Source organism: Leptopilina heterotoma, unplaced genomic scaffold (assembly GCF_015476425.1).
Source record: "Leptopilina heterotoma isolate Lh14 unplaced genomic scaffold, ASM1547642v1 Lhet_24, whole genome shotgun sequence".
Classification (NCBI taxonomy): domain Eukaryota; kingdom Metazoa; phylum Arthropoda; class Insecta; order Hymenoptera; family Figitidae; genus Leptopilina; species Leptopilina heterotoma.
Genome location: NW_025110956.1, coordinates 3,739,519 through 3,763,497, shown reverse-complemented (window position 1 = coordinate 3,763,497; position 23,979 = coordinate 3,739,519). Strand labels below are relative to the sequence as shown.

Genomic DNA, 23,979 nt, shown 5'->3' with positions numbered 1-23,979 from the left:
TTAATCAATCGCACTCATGATTTTCTACGTTCGGTTCACTCACATCCACGATCGACATTCGACAATCCACATGGGATTGTACCCTTATTTTCCAACAAGTATTTTTACAGTGTAGAAATAGCTTGAAATAATGATCTGAAATCTCAATCTCAAAAGTAATGGTAATGACTAGAATGTCATTCTCCATCTCATGTTAGTAAAGATATTTGGAAAAAGACAAACAGGCTCTCTGCATTCAGGTCTGCGGGAACCGTCGCATACTTTCTAGAATAACCTTCTTGACCTTCAAATCATGATGAGTGTCTACTTCAGCATTCTTATCATTCATTTGTCTTGTGTTCAGTGATTCACTTATATTTCATTGTTGTTGTGAAACTCGTCGAGTTGTCGAGTCGTCGAGTCGTCGAGGAGAGATCTTTTGCCATAGTGAATAGTGAAAACGTAGTGTTGGATTACAGTTTATTGTGTAATTAGAACACTCCATAGTTATCTACACGGTAAAATCACAGAAAGTATAAAGTGATAAAGATGCTTCAGTAAGATGCAAGATCCAAAGGGTACACAATAACGACGCCATTAGTGTGTGCTTTGTTGTTCCGTTATTTGGAGTAATAAAGACAACAGTCAAATTGAGTCATTTAAAATCAGTGTCATTATCAAGTAAAATACTGAAAACTCCTGAAACCAATTGTTTGGATTCTTGTCATATTTATATACATTATAAATAGGTAAGTCGTCTTCAATCTTTTATGCATATTGTTCTTTATCTACAATAATTTCATGACGTCATACTAAATATACAATGCTGAATAATTATTTTTTTCGACTCTTGGTGAAAAAATATGGTTAAAAAAATATAAAAAAACGAACGTTTTGACAAAGGAAAGTTTACTTCTACATAAAGAATTTTGTTTAACTTGATTTTTACAGTGGATTTATTTGAAAAAAATCGAGAAAAAAATATACACTAAAAATGATTAAAAGTATACTTTTACATGTATAGATTATTTCGATACTTCTAAAAATAGAAAGAAATTTGTGAAACCTAACCTAAATTTGTATCTTATTCTTAAAGAAAACTGCCATGAAAATGTTCGATTTGCTGCTTGTTGCATTATTTAGTTAGTGCAACTTGATGAAAAGTTATTTCGTCAGTGAATGGATTATGTAACTAGTGAGGAAAGTGCGGTATTTCGTGAAAGTATTATAGGGCGATTATATCTTTTTGTGCGTCGTCAAATGAGGACATTATCCCCTCTCCAGAGGATTGTATATGGCATCTGGATTTCTCACATTTCAATAAATGAGAGTTTTTAATATTCAAATTTTTCAGTTTTACTTTTTAAATTTGTTTATTTTCCAAATGAATGTAAGGTCAGGACCGCACAAGGGAAACCATATGTCATCCTCTGGAAAATATCGCACGAGAATTGTACGTTTTTAGAAAGGCTGTTGTTACACTTTAATATATTGACGCTTCAAATATTACAGAATTTCCCATAATTATTCGACTTGTATGTAACTTAATATTCAAAAATTTTCGAAAACGCTTATTGAAATTTTGAAATCAGAACTTTGAAGGCCAGTACGGCAAATAAAGACATTACAGACAGTTTTTTATTTTAATTTCTAGTAAAAATAGAAAGTTGGTTAATGTCTCACTTCAAAGCTAATATTTCCTCCTTTCATAATATCAAAATAATAAATTAAAAAAACATGTTCTTCATTGTTTATAACTGCAATTAGCAATAAACAAAATTTTTCATTTTTTTGTAATTTTTAAACAAATATTTTTTTAACAAGTCATCATTTATAAATTTCATGCATTGGTTTAAATTTTTAGTTCTTCATGTGATAATTATATCGATTTTCAAAAATTGTTCAGTTGAATAACAACTTCTGTTACACTTCTGTAAAAACTACTTCTGCTTATTCTTTCAGATAGAAAATTGGTTTATGTTGAAAATAAAATTATTACAAAAACAAAAAAAAAAAGTAAATTAAAATAACAAAGAAATAATTAAAAAAAAAATATTATTTCAGAAAATTAGATTGAATTTTTTAATAACATAAAATACATTATAATATTTATAATATCGAATGAATTCGTAATAATGAAAAGAATATTATTGATAGAATAAAATAATTATGAATAAAGAAATTTCCATTTAATATACATTTAAATATTAATAATTAAAATTATAATAGAAAATTAAATAGATAAGTCAACAAAGACAATTAAATCTGAGCGATCGTTAGCGAGCGAGGAAAACATCGCTAGTCATTCATAAATTTCGTGCATTACAATTAAAAGCTTATTTTTATCACTTTTCAAATGCTTTTTTAAAAATTATCGTATTTTAAGAAAATTATCGTCATTTGTTTCTTTTAATATTTTTTTCCTTATTCTACATATAAAAATGAACATTTTTTTTACATCAAGTCTAAAGTTTCTTTTCTAAATCAACTGTTTTTAAATGATCAACAATATTTAAAAAATAGGCTGTACTTTAAAACAAATGACGATAACAGCTTTCATAAAAATTATCGTACAATACTGTGGAAGAAAGGCATAACAGCATAACTGCATTTGTCATGATTTCGAGATAAATTAATTTTAATGTTCTCTCACTTCTGTAAATTCAGAAAATCAACAGATTTGTTCGGTCTTTTGCATTTGGTATTATTATTTAATATATTTTCAAAATTCTTTTATAACATTTAATAAAACACACGATTTGATATAAATTTTGATAATTTTTCATCGGAATCATGAGTTTTATTGCACTTATGCGGTTATGCAAGTTCAGATTGTATATGAGTCCAACTTCAGACAGTTTTAATGTCACAATTTATTTTGGTTTGATTTGTCATAATAAAAAGATTTTTCACACAAAGACAAATTAAACTATTAATTCGTTAGAAAAAATTATAAGAGTTTATTTAGTTATAAAATTTATTTTTTTATAAAATGTTTTTAATTTATTGAAACGAGAAAAAAAATTTACTTTACTGTTCAACTTAAAGAATTTTTTAATTTATTTTTTGAAATACTTTCCAAAATTTTTTAGAATAGAAATACCCTTAAAAATAAGTACATAATTAAATGCACAATTTATGCTATAAAAAATTTGTTCCAGTTTTATTAAAATAAATATATTTAATTTAAAGTACGAAGAATGTATTTTACTAAAAACATTTTATTACAAAATTCTTATTGTTTTTATTCATAAAGGTTATTTTCATTTTTAATTATGTCAATTGTTTTTTAAGCTGAATGCAGTTATGTTATTATGCAGGTCTCTTTTTGTCAAAAACGCAATTATGCGATTATGTTTTCCATTATTTTCTACATTAATAACCATTTTAATGATTTTTCAGCTATTGAACTTTGAAGAGCAATATTAAATATATACAAATCTGATGTTATCTCAAATTTGATAAAAATGTCAGTTATGCTGTTATGCCTTTCTTCCAAAGAATAATTTTTAAAGAAGCATTTGAAAAGTGATAAACTAAGCTTTCACTTGCAATACATGAAATTTATGTATGTTGAGTTGTTAAAAAACTACATTTGTTTAAAATTTACAAAAAAAAATTAAAAAGTTTTGATTATTCCTAATTGCATTTAAACAATGAAGAATTTTTTTAAAATTTATTATTTTGATATTATGAAAGTAGGAAATGTTAGCTTTGAAATGAGACCTTAACCGACTTTCTATTTTTACTAGAAATTAAAATAAAGAACTTTCTGTAATGTCTTCATTTGCCGTCATTTGCCGTAGGGTTGGCAAATCCTACTGAGCTGTTTATAAAAATCTGACAATCAGAATTTGTAATAAACTTAAACGTTAAAGTGTTTAAATAGCCCTAAGCCATATGGGTTGAACATTTTAAATAATTTAAGATTTGAAAAATTAATTGAAGGAAAAGTAAAATAAAATAAATAAGAAATTATTCTCTGTAAAAATGAGTGATTTATTTCGTATCTTATCGTATCTTATTGATATTTAAAATGCTTTGGGTATTTGAACAGTCATTCAATATTTCTTCCATCTTAGAAATGCAAGATACTTCTTCAAGTTCTTTAAAGCATCTTAAATTTAGATGTTTCTATCTAGGGTGATCTGATCTAGCAGGGCATGTCCTTATTTTTTAGTGTCAGCCTGCTTTTTAATTTTTTACAATGCTGGAGGGGGTAGGAAAGAGATTACATCCTGCTTTGACGACCTTATTTCTATCATTACAAAATTTCGACAACTTCCTCTTGACTTGAATCGAACCATGACAATAGGTTCCTGAAATTAGCTTCGACGCTCAGCATCGATAACAATTTTTTCTTATTATTATTGTGATAAAATTTTAACTAACTCCACTTCTTTCATTCACCTAAGAAATAAAAAACTTTTCAAGAGTACTTTTTTAACTTTAAACATTAGAAAAAATTAAGTTATTCTTTTCGGTTTCATGAAAAAAATATTTTTGAAAATATCCAATTGGCTCTAGTTTTCGAAGAAATAAACATTTAATGTTTGGGGTCTACTTTTATTGTTTACTATTAAAATTTAAAAAAAATTGTTTTTGACCATTTTGGAAATTTTATTTTTTTAAAAAATCCCCGAAAATATATATTGCGTTTAAAAATAAAACGCAATGACGTCATTGGTGAAAATAAAAAAATTTGTTTCTAATTACTCCACTCGACCCTTTATTATTAACAATAAATATCATTTCAAATGATAATATTGAAAAATAATTTTAGTAAAAAAACACTTTGCGTTAATTGTTACGTTTTTTAAATTGCCTTTTCAACGAGTGACAAGAACTATCACTAAGAGGTTAAAATTTGTTCTTTAAACCTAAAATTTCAATTAACCTGCACATGTCAGAAGTATTTTTATAATTATTTTCTAACAACTTTTATTAAAAAATTATTCAAATCTCCATTAACTAGATACGGGAAAGATTTGTATTATTTACATTTATATTATTTACAAAGCATGTTTACAAATTTGATTCATGTAACACTTATACAGATTAAATAATAATTATTATTTTATTAAAATAACGCACTTAAACAATGAATTAAAACTATTTCTCTCGGATGTGGGATCGAACCCTGATAAAGTCTAAACATTTTACACACATTAATCCCAAATTACATTAACATTTAAAAAGTATTAAAAATATTATTAATTTTAATGTTAATAATAATATAATTAGGTATTAATACAATTTTTTGAGTTTTCTTTTTAGTTTTATAATTTTAAAAAATATATCGTAACTCAATTTTATTAACATTTATTATTTATTTTAATAATTTTTTTTATTAATAATTACTAAATGCACTACCGTCGGAAGTTATCGGTTCTGCACCACGCGCACGGCCCAAAAACATACCAATTTTTAAATCACATTTTTTCTGTAAAAACAAATGTCAGAAAATTAACAAATTTACCATTTGAAAGCTTATAATATTCTACGTTAAGTGATATACATTTGAAAATTTTCATAAATTACACAAAGATTTTATTAATCGACAAATTAAAAAAAAAAAAATTAAGGGGACATTCCAGTTCAAAACAGGAAAAAATAAGGCTTTTTTAATATAATATATTATTAAAATAACTGACATTTATTTATAAAATTTCTTTTACATGTGACAAATAATTTATTTAAGAAAATGCAAAAAATTTTTTTTTCATTTTTACTTCAAAATGGCGGCGATATACGCCATTTTCAAAAATGTCCATTTCTTATGGTAAGATCGATTTCAAACTTTCTAAAACAGATCAAACCAAAAACGAAGTGACATTCTCTTCGTTAGATATTTCTTTAGGTGTGGAACCTCAAAAAAGTGGAATTTTCTTCCCCTCCTTTTTTTAGAGTACTTTTTCCCCAAAACATCAAAAAAACACATGTTTTTATTCAGAATTTCTCTTATAAATAAAAAGGGAGTTGAAAATTTTCCCGTTTTTGAGGTTCCACTTATAGACATGATGACAATGAATCAAATGCCGTTAGATTTTTCAAAATCGCTTCATAAAAACTCGAGATATCACTCTTACCAGATCAAAAAAAGACATTTTGTATTTTGAGATAAAAGCGCTTAATGTTTTGATTGATAAGTTTGGACAATTTTTTTTAAAAAATCATCGGATTTGCTTGAAAATCGTTACTCGGGGGTTTTTGGGGTCGCTAATTACGAATACCGTATCAGATTTTTGAAATTCAAAATGACGAATCTAATATGTCGGAAATTTTTTTTTTAAAATCATCGGATTTTCTTGAACATCTTTACTGGGGGGTTTTTGGGGTCGCAGATTACGAATATGATATTAGATTTTTGAAATTCAAAATTGATTAATTTTGAAAAATTGCCATATTGGATCCGCCATTTTGAATTTTTTAAAACTGATGTCAGATTCGTAATCAGTAACCCCGAAAACCCCCGAGTAACGATTTTCAAGCAAATCCGATGATTTTTTTAAAAAATTGTCCGACATATTGGATCCGCCATTTTGAATTTCAAAAATCTGATATCATATGCGTAATCAGCTACCCTAAAATCTCCCAAACAACGATTCTGAATCAAAAAATCCACTTGACTTTTAATGTTCTCTTCCGCCATATTGGATTTGCCATTTTGAGTTTTGAAAATTTGATATCTAATTTGTGATTAGCAACACCAAATACATTTTTGTTTCTCTTTTTTACAAAATGCAAATAAGAAAACATTTAAATCATTCGATTGGGTTCTGCTTATCCGTGTATAAAAACATCTTTGACATGGCGAAGAATAAGTTAGTATGAATAACTCTTGTTTTACTTCGAATTTTGCAAATAAAATTTTAGGAGAGTATTCTTGACACTATAAGAAATCCGAAAATAAAAAAATAAAAAATCGATTTTTTGACATTTTGAACTGGAATGTCCCCTTAATTAAAATAATTTTTACAATTTTTTAAACCCCTGTACATTTTTTAAAAATTGTAGGCAAAATTTTAAACTTATATAGATGTCATCCCTCAAGTTTCAACTTTAATTTAAGACATCATAAATGTCAGAGCATGGTTTTGGATAAATGCGTTGAAATAGTTAATTTTGTACGGTTTTTGACTGAAAATGCTCCGACGCTTATAATGATATCTCTCGAACCGAATAAGATTTTTTTAACTTTTTTGGTGTTAAATTAAAGTTGAAACTTAAAGGATGACATCTATATAAGTTTAAAATTTTGTCTATAATTTTTAAAAAATATGGAGGAGTTTAAAAAATTGTAAAAAAATTTTCATTTTTTATTTTTTTTTAAATTTGTCATTTGCTAAAATCCTTCAGTGTTGAGAAACAATGCGTACGGTACTGTGGAAAAAATAAAAATTACATGAAATAAAAAACAAAAAAAATAAAATATTTTTAAATGGATGCCGTGAAAATAACTTGAGAGCAATATGTATCAAAATTTTGAACAAAATATGGATCTCCGAACCATATATAGTAATATGAGAGAGGCAGCCATATGATGAGGCTGAAGTCCGCAACGTTTTTAAAAACGAAAAATCATATGTGAAATGTAGTTTAACTCAATTTATTTTATCCGGTTTATAATATTTGAATTATTCTTTGTTATAGAGGAGAACTAAAATCTTACTTTTACAATATCTGATTAAGGAATAAATAGAAAATATTCTCTAAAATATTTTATTGAATATTAAATTTAATATTGAAATGAATTGTTTTTTGCAGAAAAGACAATGAGATTGGAAAAAGATTTGGTTATTCGTAGAAGCAGACCAACTATGATATCCGCTAAATATCGAGCTCGAGAGGAACGCCGCAGACTTATGAAAATTTCAGCTAATAAACTGAAACGCATAGAAGATCCTGAAACAAGTTTATGTAGATCAGTTTTAATAAATAATGCAGTGAGAAGATTACAACGTGAGAATAGAGACGAAAAGACGAGAAATTTGAATCTGCCAGTTGTTTCTTATCTTCATGGCTCGTCTAAAGAAAACAACATCTCCAGAAATATTCTGATTGATGTTGTGGATAGTAATATTTCACCTAGGAAAAGGTAAAAATTCAAAAATTTCATTTTAAATTACACTTATGGGTCAGACAATTATAATTCGAACAAAGCAGTTGTGGCCTACTTTTCAAAAAAATTTAAAAGGTGACTTACTTTTCTTAAAATATGAGTTTAAAGTGGAAAAGATGAACTTTTTTAGCAATTTTAAAATATGAAAAGACAGAAAAATTCATTTTTTCAAACTAGTGACAAAATAAAAATAATAGATGCAACCTGTTTATAAAGTTGGTGCGTCAAATAACCTAATTTTGCGATTTTGATAAATTAATTACGTGAAAGTGAAATTATTAAATTACATATTACGTGATGTACTTTCAGGTTTTCTTTGTTTAAAACATAATTGTCTGACCCCTTATTCTTAGTGATGCCCACCGACTTATCCTTTCTCATTCCCATGAATTTTTGCTTCGGTTTACGTTTGCTGCTCAGGGGCCGTTCAAAAAATACATAATGCTTTAGGGGGGAGGGGGGGTAAAGCTATTTGTTACGGTCAGCAGAAAAAATGGCGCTAATGTATACAACATTGCGTTACATGGGGGGAGGGGGGGGTCCAAATTTCCAAAAAATAGCGTTACGTATTTTTTGAACGGTTCCTCAAAAGAAGCGTTCACAATTGATGTCACGCACTTTTTTAAAAATACCAGTCTCACTCCCTCTTGTCAAACAATATTAATGATTTTAGTATGATAAATAATACGTTTTTCACCACGAATACTACACGATGTTTTATCCAACGCCTTGTGAGAAAAGGTTTTTTCGTAACCCAGTAAGAAGAACCTCAAAAAATAAATACATAGGAATTGGACACAAACGGAATTAAAAAGAATGGATAACATAGGCACACAAAATAAAAAAAAAGTTAAAACCCAGAGGTCACACCCACCTATCCCCATGTTTTTGGGGTCGCTGAAACCGAATATGACCATGAAAATTTTTTTTCATCGGCCATTTTCCCGCTACCACCCCCTTACATCTGCTCCCGGGGGTTGGAATTTCAGTTTAAAAAAAAGTGGAGTAGGGTGTCTATTCCTATGTTTTTTGGGTCGCTAAAACCAAAAAAGAAAACCAAAAACAACAGGGTGGCCACTGACCGGGAAAACCGGGAAAACCGGGAATTAGCCTGGAATTTTATACACCGGGAAAAAGCCTGGAAAAAGCCGGGATTTTTAATAAAAACCGGGAATTATGACATTTACAGACAAAATCGCTAAATCTATTATATAAAGACACTAAAAAACGTGTTTTTGAAGGTTTTCAGTATTTTTTTCATTAACCTGACGTGCTATAAATTTCTACATAGTCTTAAATTAAGGGGGATTACTCATGAGAAAAAAATTTTTCTTCGAATTTTTTTTTCTTGCTTTTTTAAAATCCTTAATATCTCTAGAATAAAGGTTTTAAATTTTATGACGAAATTTAGCTCCTATCAAAAGTTATAGTAAATCACACTACCGTCAGAGTGGCTCCACGCGCATGGCCCAAAAACATACCAATCTTTAAATCATGATATTCCTGAAAAAAATAATGTAAGAAACTTGAGAAATCTGCCATTAGAAAGCTTATAATATTCAATGTTAAATAATATAAAATTCGAAATTTTAAGAAATTACACAAAGATTTTAGAAATCGATAAATTTGAAAAAGAAAATTAAAAAATTAAAGTTTTTTTGACAATTTTTTAAACTTTGGCATATTTTTTAAAAATTGTAGACAAAATTTAAAACTTATATAGATGTGATCCTTTAAGTCTTATCTTTAATTTAAGACCAAAAACGTTAAAAAATCTTATTCGGTTCGCGAGATATCATTATAAATATCAGTTCATGTTTTTTGACAAATACATTGAATTACTCAATTTTGTATGGTTTTTGATAATAAAAAGGCTCGCGACGAACATGAAAAGGCTTATCAGGAAGCTTATAACTTACTTTATTGACCTAGGATAGCAAATTAAAATTTGGTAAGCTCTTATAAAAACCAATTAACAATAAATCTGAAAAAATCGTACTTAAATTTTAACTGCGTTTTTCTCAAAACGCTGTTTTTTAAATCGGTTGCAGGGATTCTGAGTAAACGGATGAATGTTTCTTTCTAATTTTTTTTGCATATTGTTAAAAAATATATTCTTTAGTGGGTATACCTAAAAAATTTGAAAAAGAAAATTTTTTAATACTTTTTTTAATAAAAAATGTGGAGAAAAAAAGGTAATTTTTCAATTTTTTTGTTAAAAGTAGTGTCATTTTTTTAATTTTGATTTTTTAAGGTAATTTTAGTTATAACCACTAGATTAGTATCTTAACTGTAAAAGTTCTTTTGGGTTTTTATTTTAGACCACTAGGAACGGCCCTAGACCTGCAACCGCGGAACGCCTCAAAATAAAAGCATCGATTTTGACGCCCTCTACAGCCTAACATAATATAAAAAATATAATTTTTTTTTATTGTTTTTAATACTTTAAATTATACTTTTTATTATGCAAAAAGGCTTTTTAACTTTTATAATAAAATAAGCGAGAAAAAAAATTTGAATTTTGACATATTTTGCACACTTCTTATGAGGGATTTTCCTTAAAGCTTAAATCCTACACTACAAGACCCACGACAAAAATTACGAATCCAATGTTAGATTTTCAAACTTCAAAATGTGCCTAATATGACGGACGACTTTTTTGAAAATCGATCCAATTGTCCTAAAACTTGATAGTCGGGTATGGCATTAAAAGAATGGATGATTGTGAATAAACGGCCCTCTTCAGGGACACCAATTACTTTTTACGAAAGAATTTTATTAAGGTCGAAAATAATTTTTTCAAACTTATTCAAATATTATATTATTCTATAATAGTAAATAATAGTATTTTCCCAAAAATCCCAGTAATTGGAGAAATCGCAATAATTGGCGCGTTTACCCTATATGTAGAGATTTCTAGCGCGTCAGGTTAAAGAGAAAAAAATACTGAAAACCCTCAAAACACGTTTTTGGAGTCTTTACCCCACTTTTCTTAAACTCCTGACGTGATGGTCAATTTTAGGATCCAGGATCTTGTTCAGTGGACAAAACTACATTAGAAACAATTCCGATATCAAAAATAACGAAAAAAATTTATTTGGAGTCTGTAACCCTACTTTTTCCAAAATCCTTGCTTTCTTTTGTGTTTTGCATTGATTCTTAAAATTCACGTTTTAAGCTTTAATTTAAAACCTTGTCGAAATCTCTAGCACGCCAGTTTAAAGAGAAAAAAAATGTTGTAAACCCTAAAAAAAACTTTTTTGGTCTCTTTACCCTTACTTTTCTCAATATCCTGAAATGAAGGGCAATTTTAAGACCCGGGATCGTGTTTAGTAGACAAAACAACATAAGAAACTAATTTTGCAGGCCTGTGTAACTAACCGGGGAAAAAATATATATTAGCCTGGAAAACCGGGAATTAGCCTGGAATTTTTTTTCTAACTTTTAGTGGCCACCCTGAACAAATTCTTCCCTCCCTTAACCCCCTACAACCCCCTTAACAACCCCAGGGTGAGGGGTCGAAATTCGAATTTTCACGAAAAGTCGATTGCGGTGTCTAAACCTACGTTTTTGGATCGCTGAAACCAAAAAAGACTACCAAAATCAAATCCTTTCCACCCTCAACCCCCTACTACCCCCTGCAATAATTTTTTTCAAATAAAACGGACCGATTTTTGGGAAATTGAAAATTAAATATTAATTATCAAAAATTATTGCAGGGGGTTGTAGGGGGTTGAGAGTGGAAAGGATTTGATTTTGGTAGTCTTTTTTGGTTTTAGCGACCCAAAAAACATAGGAATAGACACCCTACTCCACTTTTTTTTAAACTGAAATTCCAACCCCCGGGAGCAGATGTAAGGGGGTGGTAGCGGGAAAATGGCCGATGAAAAAAAATTTTCATGGTCATATTCGGTTTCAGCGACCCCAAAAACATGGGGATAGGGGGGTGTGACCTCTGGGTTTTGACTTTTTTCATTTTGTGTGCCTGTGTAATTTAACCTTTCCTGTGAAAAGTTAAAAATTTCCAATTCTTCTCAATTCCCCACTTCTTACTGCGAAACCACCTATTACTATAAGTTCTTAATAACGAACGAATGCTCTGAACAGGGAAAGAGTGTAACACAAAATATATAGCGATCAAAGATCGAGAAAAAGTGAGTAACGTGTGATTCATTTTCACGAATCTTTTCAGAGGAGTTGAATAGTTGCACTTTCTTCACACTTTTCTAATGCGAAAAGTGCTCCTTTCAGAGCAAGCGTTAAAGAAAATATATACTTTGTGTCACGGGGGACTTTAGTTAGAATATTTATTAGACCAACTTTTATTAGATAGACTATTCATATAGCTGATTTAAAAAATTTGTATTTTAAATTAACGCAAATTTTTACACAGTAGTAATAATTTTACTTAAATAATGGAATATAAGGTCACCGAATTTTTATTAAACAGAATCTTCAAAAAGATTCAAGTTTTAATTAACAGTCTTTATTTAAAAGAAATGTAATCTAGTTGAATTGTAATATAGAAAAAATATCATTTTAGCAAAAACTACATACATCGATGGTGGTTGGTCAATTTTATAATTGGCGCTAAATGATATTTTATGTAAATTAGAATTCGATTAAATTTCATTTGTTTTAAATAAAATGATTAATTAAAACTTGAATCAATTAGAGATATTCTGATAAATAAAAAGTCAGTGACCATAACGTTATTCTATTAAGTAAAATTTGTTCTATGTAAAAATTGGCGTTGATTTAAAATCGAATATTTTTAAATCAGCTATATGAATATTCGATGAAATACATATTCTAATGAGTAATTTCTATAGGATATTCAAGCGCCCCTTGTGAACGTTTCCAAACGTCCTGTGCATAAGCAAAGTATGTACACGTCCAAACCGAACTATTACTGTATGCACAATTAACGACTGACCCCGAAAACCCCTAGATGACAAGTTTGATAATTCAACAATTTTTAGAAACTTCATCCGCCATATTGAAATTTGAAAATCCGTCTGCTGACTTGTAATCAGCGACTCCAAAAATCCCTAAAGACATATGTATTTGAAAGTTGAACTTTAAGAAAAATGTATACATTGGTACTAATTACTAAACCAATGTTCCCACAGGCCAATAAATAGTTATGAACTATTTATCCAAACCCCACGGAAAAGATTTGGGCACTACAGTACTACAGACGTAGGGGCGCGTGGGGTAATGGGAGCTTTTAAATTTCACGTACTTAGAAGCCTTAAAATTCACTGCAATGTCTAGAAAATCTTCTACAACCTTTGTTTATATCATTCCAAAACAAACGATCACATTCTTGACAAATTTTTAGTAAAGACAAAGGAAAGTGTATTTTTTGAGTTTTCGTTGTAAAATGCAAAATATTTCTAAACATCACCATAAGTAGTTAAAATCGTATTATTTAGTTCTGTTTTTTCATTATATTATAGGTGAATATGTGTAGATATGTATACTTGTATAAAAATCGAGATAATAATAAAGTTTGTTTATGTTTTTATTTTTTTATTCAAATTTTGTCCTGCAAAAATTCTGTGGGGTAATGGGAGAACTAGTGTCAGCCCAAAAAATTTTCGTTACCATGTTACGGCTTTCGTTATTTCTTTGAAAATTGTAAAAGATATCACCTTATGAAAAAACTTTTAATTAAAAAATAATTTTTGGTGAAAAAAATGTAAAACTTAAATTTTTTTCAAAAATTTTTTATTCAATTATAATTTAGGAAAAAATTTATTTTAAGTCTAAAGTTTTGGATTTATTGTTAGTATTAACACTTTTTTCTATTAGAAAACAAAAAATATTCCTAAAAAATATAAATTTTTTAAATTTCAAGTGAAAGCTCCCAATACCCCACAAATTGGGTGATGGCTGTAAATGTATTTTTTTCAAATTTACTTTCTCTTTTTAAGTTTCTAATTAAACATAATTAAAGATAAATAACGAAATGAGTAGAAAATGACGAAAAAAATGTATTATTATAAAGATAAGTTGTTTTTTTAAATAATTTTCCTTAAGGGGCTCCAATTCCCCCACGCTCCCCTACTGCTGCCTTTGAACAAACGATATCCCGGAAAGGTACACTGAGAGAAGAAAAGCACAGAATCCGTACTGTGACAAACACCGGCAATGTAAAATGCGTGTCAGTGCCCGTTTTTAATTTTATTCAGTTGGAGTCATTCATAGTTCAGATACTATGCTCAAGCATAGCGCGGCGGCGGTACGAACTAATTAGTACAGGATCTGTTTCATTGCGACCGACAGATACTGTACTTCTAAACAGTAGCATTTTTTTTTTTTTTTTCTTAAATGACTTTAGGCTTGGCCAACTGTCAGAACACACACTCTTATACACCAACTTGTTTTTGCGTTTCTACAGAACGACTTTGAGGTTAGGAGTACTCGCATTTGCCTGGACCACCCGTCAATGGGTTTTCTCGCCAGAGAAGAGGGAAACTGTAGAAAACCTCTTCTGAGCACAACCGGTTTATCGACAGCCGAGTTCTAACGGTGTGCACTGGACAATAATCGACAGTGCACATCATTAGACCTCGACGTCAAAACCTCCCGCTTGATATATTACGAAAGTAGTGAGAAAACACCGGGCTATAGTGAGAAATTCAGTCTACTCAAAGTGCATCAACCAACACAATATTTCAATTAAAATTTTCAATATACAACTACGCCAGTATTTTACTTATCAATAATTGGCCTGATTAACTCGAAGCCATAAAAGACAAAGAAGAAGAAGAAGAAGAAGAAGAAGAAGTACCAGATCTGTACCTCAAGCCAAAGTACAGATGCTGAACTTTCCCATTTCAAAATCTGTGCTTTTTTTCTCTCAGTGTAGCTTTAGTGCACGGAAAAAAAAGTACGTGAATCCTTCCTTGACAGTGCTTGACTTCTGGATAGGACACAAAATACAAGGCTGTTCCATATACTTTTTATTAGAAAATATAAGAAAGTCCTAGAATTATTCTAGTACTAGTATGGGCCGCACTAGTACTAGAATAATTCTAGGACTTTCTTATATTTTCTAATAAAAAGTATATGGAACAGCCTTGTATTTTGTGTCCTATCCAGAAGTCAAGCACTGTCAAGGAAGGATTCACGTACTTTTTTTTCCGTGTGACCCCCGAAATATATCAGAGTTCAGCTCTCTTTTCGGGATGTCGGTTGTACAAAGGTACGAGCGCTGAAGTATATTTTTCGTATATTAACGAATAAATGAAATAAATACTGTGATCTTAGACCTATGATTATTATTATTATTACCGAATTAATAAAAAATTATAGTACCGTCGGAAATTGTCGGTCCGATCGACCGGAATGGATATAAAAACAGCTCCACTAAAACTGAAAATAGAGTTTTTTGAAAATTTAAAAAAAATTCTGCGTCTGAAAAGCTTTAGCCAATGTTTTACCAACGTTTCCAAGTTGTAATACTATTATTGCTTCAAATGGAGAAGCTTAAAAAAATAATCGGTTTTCGAGATATGATTAAAAATGTCCGCGTATGTTTTTCTCATCAATGAGGATTGCAATGGTCGACGACTCGAAATGTCTTTATGACGAAATGACATTCAACCGAATTACTATTTTAACGAATGATATTTTTACGAATAACATTTCGTAAAAATGGCAATTCGTAAAAATGGCGTTTCAGACAAATGAGAATTCGCAACAGTAACGATTCATAAAAATGACAATTCGCAAAAGGGCCTTTTCGAAAAAATGTTAATTCGATGAAGGACAATGGGTACAAAATAATAACACTTCAAAATATTGACATTTCGCAAAAATTTTCCCTACTGAAAATCCGCGTACAAGATCTTGCACATTTTCCTGTACAAGTTCAGTATCAGAACTTGTACCATTTCTGTCTAAGAAAATGGACCATTTCAGCATACGAATTTGAAACAAGATCTTGTGCAACATCTTGTATAAGAAAAATACCCCAAGGAGTTGGAACAATGAACATGTACAAGAAAATGTTCAAGAATATGTAAATGTTCTTGCAATGTACGTCTACAGGTTCTTGTACATGATCTCGTACAAGAAATTGGACATGAACATTTATTCAAAAGCGAAAAAAAAGTTCACGTGTATACAACATCTTGTACAAGAACCTGTAGACGTACATTGCAAGAACATTTACATATTCTTGAACATTTTCTTGTACATGTTCATTGTTCCAACTCCTTGGGGTATTTTTCTTATACAAGATGTTGCACAAGATCTTGTTTAAAATTCGTATGCTGAAATGATCCATTTTCTTAGACAGAAATGGTACAAGTTCTGATACTGAACTTGTACGGGGATTTTCAGTAGGGTCGTTTCGGACAAATAACATTTCGTACAAGTTGCTTTTCTCAAAAGTGACAATTCGTAATGATGTCGCTTTGAGCAAATGACAATTCGTGAAAATGGCATTTACTTATAAATACTATTTGATTAATTGATATTTTGTGAAAATAACAGTTCATTCAAATGCAGTTCGGTAAAATGTCATTTGGGGAATATTCATGCGCCTTGACGACTCGATGATAACAGAAACATACGCGGACATTTTAGTTATATCTCGGAAAGTGATTAATATTTTTTAGGTTTCTAGGTTCACATAAATGCTAAAAATTTTACAAGAAAATAATCAAAATTACAAAATTCTCCTGCCTTTTTCGTAGATCTGGCAACGAGCGGAACATATCCAACAATAATTGAAAATTTAGAGAATTTTGTTCTATAAATTATCAAATAGTACTATACAACTTTAAAACATTGATAAAACATTGGCCAAAGCTTTTCAGACGCAGTTTCTATCTTCATTTTTGTTCAAGTGGAGATTTTTCCAAGCTTTCAGTCGGGCTGCGTGTTTTTTTGCCCAGTCCTGTCTAACGGTTCAACACGGTTCAACAATTTTCGACAGCAGGGCATCAGAAAAGTTGTGATTGGACATGCGAACGAAAAAATGAAGAGTTGTTGCGATGAATATTCTGACAAATATGTACATGTTTTCTGTTAAATATTAGTTCGATATAGGTGGTGTTTTAAATGAACTGCCGTATAATTGGCAAAGAAATTGTCATAGATTTTAGATGTGGAATATTAGAAGATGAAAGATATCACCTCTCAAAAACGAATCGTTATTTGAAGATGAAGACAAATGCCGAACAGACTGCGCAAATACCTCTCAGTCGAATGCAACTTATGAAAAAACTCTGTATTTGAAAGTGTAGATGTGCGTGCTTAACTGCCTACCTTCTCTCCATTTGAAATTCGATCGAAAAACATTTTATAACACCTAGCTCAAAGTAAAAATTTGAAATGCCTGAAACATTCTCCTACTTATACAGAGTTTTTTAATCTTGCAATAATTAACATTGAATGTTTATGTTAATGATTAATGATTTTAATTTTGTTGTAGGTTGAGTGATAACGAAAGAGGTGAGAATTCAAAAAGGCAAAAAAGTAGTGATATCGCTCTTCAAGAGGACGTCTTCAGCGACTTCTACATCCTTCCTTCGTCTCCAAGATTACTGCCGCACTTTGATAATATCACAGAAGCACAAACGTCTGATTACAGGCCAATGGAAATGTTTGACAACAGACTTGGCATGGAAACTTATAGTACTAATTACAATACTGCGTACAGCACTCACAACACAAGTTTAGATAACACGGTATTTACTTCTTTGAATAATTCTCCGAGAAACAATGCCGTCGACTTAATGGAGATGAATGAAATTGACTCGGAGAGAATATGCGGTTATGCAAGGTTCACTGATTCATCAAAGTCACTGGAAGAGCATTTAGCCGAGCTGCAAACTCTAGATGAGCAATTTGACTTGGCAAAATTTGAGCGCAATAATAATCAAAGTTGTGGAAGAGCTTTTCACGATATTCAAACGTTTCACAGTCTTGTGCCAGGACTGGAAACATAAGAATTTTATAATTTAATGTCCAAATCCTTTTTATATGATACAAGATAAATGGTTCAAAATTCTCAATAACAGGCAAAATAGAGTGGAACGTCTCTAATTTCAATATTCTCTTTTGGGCGGCGCTTCAAATTATAGACTCGAGACGTAATAGGGGCAATTACAATACATTTTTCGTTTACTTGAAAATCGTCACTTATAACAGTGACGTCATGATTTTACTGCGGTTGGAGGTCAAAGTAGGGGAAAGTCAAAGCAATAATTTTGAAATTAGAGACATTCGAAAAAGCTGCTTAATTTGTTTAAGGTGAGGTTCTATTTCATTTTAGTTATAATTAAGAATTTTAAAGTAAAAATTTATTTTTAAAATAATTTAATGATATCTAAACCTTACGTTTAACATTAATTTGTGTTTTAAAAATTTTAAAACAATTAATTTAATTATCTTACTTAATATTAATTGAGAACTTTACTATTAGTTAATGATTAATTGCTTCAAGAAGCCTATGAAGTGTTTATATGTGAACCTCCGCATGAAAAGGGCCGATTTTTATTTTAGGAGATAATCACAATTTTCTAAAAGTGGACACTTGATTTATTTGTTTTATTGTTGAAAACCAATCTAAAAAGTGACCCACTTTAAATTATACGTTTACTATAACTTTATTATAATTAAGGGGGGTAAGGTCCTAAAATTATTTATTGCATTTTAAAATTTTTTTAAACGAATGCATAATATCTCCAGAATATTGTGTTAAAATTTCAAGTCAATCGGATCAAAATTGACGGAGTTATGAGTATTTTAGTTACGTTGGTCTAAACTACAGGATTTATGTTTTTTTTATTAAATAATCATTTGTAATTTGGTTGTTTTTAAATTTTCAATATTTTTCGATCACATTATCTCGCTCAATTCTCAATATTTCTTCATGAAAATTTAGAGAAATATTGTTCAAATGTTGCAATAGCAACTTAAAAACATGCATTTTTTTCACCGAATGGACCTTAATCCTTTAAAGCAACTAATGGTAGATTTGAACTTTAAACTTGTTTTTCTCTAAATTAACTCGACGAATTTTTCGGCCAGAGAAGTCTAAGATCGCTCAAGTTGTTCGAAATTTAATGAAGATTATGCTCATATAGATAAGTCGAATAGTTTCAAAATAGACCCATTTCACGCGGACTACACATTCATGATAACACTTCTGTAAATTTTGCAATTAAATTTGTAATAATTAATATTTTTTATAGTGCAATTGCTATTTTTAAAAGTTTTTAAAGATGAAACTCATCCTGGTATTAAAAATTAAAAATTCTTAATTACTTTTTTACACTGTCGTTCATTAACTAAAAATTGGAATTTCGTACTTTTTGTAATCTTATAAAAAAATAATTTAATTTTTTAATTTTTCATCAAAGTATACATGGATTTATATTTGTTTAAACATTTTTCCTAAATATGGTGAAGCAAAAATGGTTTGATATTTATATTTTTTAACACTTAGTATACAATTGACTTTTTCTTTCCTTTATAGGTACTTTTTAACACTTTTTTTCTCTGAATGTGGTTTTTTCTTCATAATTATCGTCATGAAGATCCATTAAAAAACTTATTATATTTAAATAATTTCAGATAAAAATTCATATCCTGAATTTATTAAAGATGAGATAATTACATCGAAAAAATTATACCTTGCGCAAGGTTTATTAAACTGTTAAAAGTTATTAGAAGATTTGTTTTTGTACAGTTGCAATCTAATGTGTAAGAGTAATCGGGAGTGAGAAATAAAAAAATCCTAAAACATCGAATAACCTGGGATGTTTATTTTATCGAAAAACCAAGTTTTTTGATGAGATAAAAATTCATAGTTATCTGACATTTTGAGATTTCATTAATTGATTGTTCGATGTTTCAGGTTTTATAGAAAATTTATATACTTGAAAACTAATACACAAACATATTAACCTTTAAGTTTGGATAGCAAATGTAAAGAGCCTATTTAAATGAAATATTGAAAAGCAAAACACCTTACCTTCAAATAAATTGCTTATTTTGTTTGTTATAGATTTTAATTTTTAACTATAAGTAATAAAATTGCAAAAAAGGTTTTTTAAGCTCTTCGCGTAGAAGGCGATGAGCTGATTTTTGAAGTACAAAACTTTGCTTTTAGTAAATTCTTGAGATATTAAATCACGATATTTCTCTTTTTTGGAAGTATGGATTGAAAGTAATGGTACTTGGAAATTTGAACGATATATAAGCTTGCATCAACCATGGAAATATTATAACTGTTCATTTAAAATATGCACTACTTATTAATTGTTAATTAATTCTTGAAACTTAACACTAAAAAGGCAATTCCTCAGTTGCTGCAAAAGTATCGTTCTACCGGAGCGTATATCGTGGTTCTTTATTCGTTTATTCTCTATTTTTACGTTATCTCTTTCACGCCCATGGTACATAATTTCAACAAAGTTTCAGAGAAAGACATAAATTATTGTATTTTAACATTTACTTACGATTCAGTAATTAATTATTTTTGCTTAAAACTTGTTACTTGGGCGATTTTTGGGTTACTAATTACAAATTTGAAGTCAGTTTCAAAAATCAAAATAACGAATTAAGTATTGAGAAAGATTGTTACAAACAGTTTTAAACAGTTTATTCACCATTTTCAGTTCTTAAAATATGTTCTCATATTGCCCTTCAAAACTACTGACAATGAGTAAAGGGTTTTAAGCAAATTTGAATGGTTTTTCAGAATTCTTCCTAAATTTTCATTCTTATAAACCAGCTATTATGTACAGTGCAGCTCAATAACTTTTGACCACCATACGGAAATTATGAACTTTACAAAAAGTTTTGTATTTTGTTTATTATTAAAGTTACGAAGCTCGAAAAAGTCTCATTGGAAAGCTCATTTCCTAATTTATGAAACACTACATAAAACAAAAATAAAAAAAAATGTTTGTGAATGTTTAATCAATGTTTTGGCAAAAGAAAATTTCACATTTTTTTTAAATGATACAACTTTTTAGGAAATTAAATTGATAATAAATAAATTTCTAGTTTTACTTGGGTGTGAAAGGGACTATAATTAGTGATAATGATTCTTGGTCATTTTTTGTTCATTTATTTTTCTTTCCTTACATCTGTTTTTAAAAACTTAAAAGGCTTTCCATTTGTTTCAATTCAATTTGTTTCAATATTCGCCATAAAATATGCCTTTGTAAAACCTGGGGGTTAATACTGTAGAGTATTTACATAAAGAGACCAAATGAAATTTCGGATAATAGATTTTTACTTAAAAACTTGTTCATTTTTATAAGTAAAAATATTTGCTCAAAATTGTTTAAATAGAACAGCTTCCATAAATGTCTGAATGTCACGCACTATTGCAAACATTAGCGCCATTTTTTCTACAAATCGTCACAAATTTCTCAACTTCTCTATCCTTCTTGCACCGAGACATAATTTATGGAAGCCATTTAAACAATTTTGAACGAATGTGTCCTATACACGCACTATTATTTTTACGCAAAAACTTGATTTTATCAAACTTTATACCAATAAATTACAGCAGGTTGAATAAAACTGATAAAGGTGCTTTGAGAAGAGATGGACTCACTGAATAGCATTTTATATGTAAATTTGGTCTCGTAATGTCTGTAACTACACTGAGAAAATTTTGCTCGAATTGTTGCTTTTGCTGCAAGTGGCAGCGCATCATTGACCAACATCTTTTCAGTGTACTAGATAAGAACTCAACTGTTTATTATTATGAGTGTAAAATATTGATATTGTACTAATTGCATTCACCTTATGGTGCTTATAATTCTTAGGCTTTGCTAATAAGAAAATTCGATAAAAAAAAAGTAGCTTCCAATTATGTGTCCAGAGACACATTTTGGTCAAGTTTTTTTAAAAAATGACTACGTCAAAATAAATATTAAAATAATGTTGAATGCAATTGTTGCAGTTTTAATGTTTTTTTCTTGGAAATAAGAAAAAATAACAGCAAACGTAACCCTGTTTGTGTAAAATACATAAACATAATTTTGAATAAAACTATTGGAGTAGTGTGCACAACGTAAAGAATAATATACTGTAGACGGCATACATTGGAGATTCATAATGTGATAGTCAAACTTAAATTTTATGATACTTGAAAGAAACTTTTTCACAATACACAGTTGTAAATATAATAATTAATAACAAGTTATTACTATTGTAAGTAAGATAGAAGGCTTATTGTCAATTTGTAAGTTTTAAATTTCTGAACAAAATTTTAACATTTTAAAATCTTTATATAATATATGTTGTAAAAAATGTATAAAATGTATTATAAAAAGTAGAATACACGAGATTATATAAACTTGTGAAATAAAAATATATTAAAGAATAATGTCACTTTTTATTATTGTAGAAAATACCACCTAGTTCATACGTTCTATAATAATTATAATCTTGGACACTAAAGTTAAGAGAAAGGTAAACGTTTTTACAAGAAGATACAAATATGGCAGATTTCTTAAAAAAATTGTCCTCTATATTAAATGTTTCAAATTTTCTAAGATTTATTTTTTCTTTTACGAGGCTGAAATCTGCAATGTTTTTAAAAACGAAAACAAAAAAATGCAACGATTTATTTCATTTTGTCTTCAAATTCATGTTATTTTTGAGCAACTATTTTTTTTAAATCTACGCACATGACAATTAAAGATGAATTTAAGTTGAAAATAATTTTTTTTTATTTTTCGTTTTTAAAAACGTTGCGGACTTTAGCTTCATTTTCTTTCAAACTTTCTATAAATTTTTCTTTTAAATCTTCAGTCAATTCCTTCTCAAATTTTCTGTCATTTGATTTTAAATTTTCTACCATTTATATTATACCGTCAACTGGGGCTATTTTGTGCATCCGGGGGCTATTTTGTGCACGCGACTTTTTTAATGAAAAAAATTATTAAAATGAATTATTTTATTCTGCTATTTTGTAAAATGAAAGTTTGATTACATGACAATAGAGAGCACTAAATGTTATTATTTAATTCTTTGTCAATTAAGAGAAAAGAATTCCTAAAAACGGAAAATTTGTTTTAAAAGTTTTGGAAGTTCGGAAAAATTATACCAGATCTTCTAGAGTTTTAATGTGTCTCATAAACTGAGTTAGATATTTGTTGTCAATTGTGTTGTGATGATACATACGTAATGCGCTAACTTTTTATTCATTATTTTAAGAGAAAAGTGGAAAAAACTGAAAAACCAGGATTCCATGGGGCTATTTTGTGCACTTAAAAAAATCAAATATTTTTCATAAATGTTTTATTTAGTAAGTAAAGAAGATTCTGTTTATCATTTTTATACATTTTTGTCTTACTTTTCTGTCAAAAAACTGTAAATACGTTAATTAAAATCATTAAAACGATTAAAAGCTCTACCGGTGCACAACGTTTTAATTTAAAGTTATTTATAAGTGTTTAAACGATCATTTTATAATTATATTAGTATATTATTATAAAATATATATTAAAAAAGAAAAAAATGTTATTTACTATCTGCGTAATATACAATTTAAAGAAAGATTGTTAATTTTTAGTAAATCCAGATTTTAGCAAAATTTTAGTGCTTTATTTTACATTTTTTGTATAATATATCTACAAAAAAAATTTTACTAGGTCATTCTTTTTTTAATTTACTCTCAAATATATACACAAAAGATTTCATGAAGCAGAAACGATTAAAAAAATGTTTACGCAACATTATAGAAAAACAAAGTTCGATGCACAAAATAGCCCCATCCCGGGAGTTATTGTGTGCACGACTTTCAATGACTATAACTAAGACAAAAAAATTTTTTTCCTTGACAAATTTATAGGAAACCTTTAGAAGAATGTCCACAACATATATCAAAA

At 28.9% G+C, this 23,979-nt stretch overlaps 1 protein-coding gene across 2 annotated transcripts; it reads left to right on the top strand.

The window, feature by feature from the left end:
• On the top strand, positions 1-22,242 carry LOC122502914. Of its 2 annotated transcripts, XR_006301677.1 has the most exons (4): positions 1-728; positions 7,747-8,077; positions 17,553-18,373; positions 19,602-22,242. XR_006301677.1 is itself a non-coding variant. In XM_043613252.1 (3 exons), exons 2-3 carry the CDS (start codon positions 7,755-7,757, stop codon positions 18,067-18,069), a joined length of 840 nt encoding a protein of 279 aa, XP_043469187.1. In that variant the 5' UTR covers positions 1-728; positions 7,747-7,754; the 3' UTR covers positions 18,070-18,838. The 2 variants fall into 2 exon arrangements, 1 of the variants encoding a protein (XP_043469187.1); XM_043613252.1 differs by lacking the exon at positions 19,602-22,242 and having other exon boundaries at positions 17,553-18,838.
• The last annotated feature ends 1,737 nt before the right edge of the window (positions 22,243-23,979 follow it).

Coding starts and splice junctions, on each gene's coding strand:
- LOC122502914 (XM_043613252.1), top strand. CDS start 7,755: ATGAGATTGGAAAAAGATTTGGTTATTCGTAGAAGCAGACCAACTATG. Junction 8,078..17,552: donor AATATTTCACCTAGGAAAAG/GTAAAAATTCAA, acceptor ATTTTGTTGTAG/GTTGAGTGATAACGAAAGAG.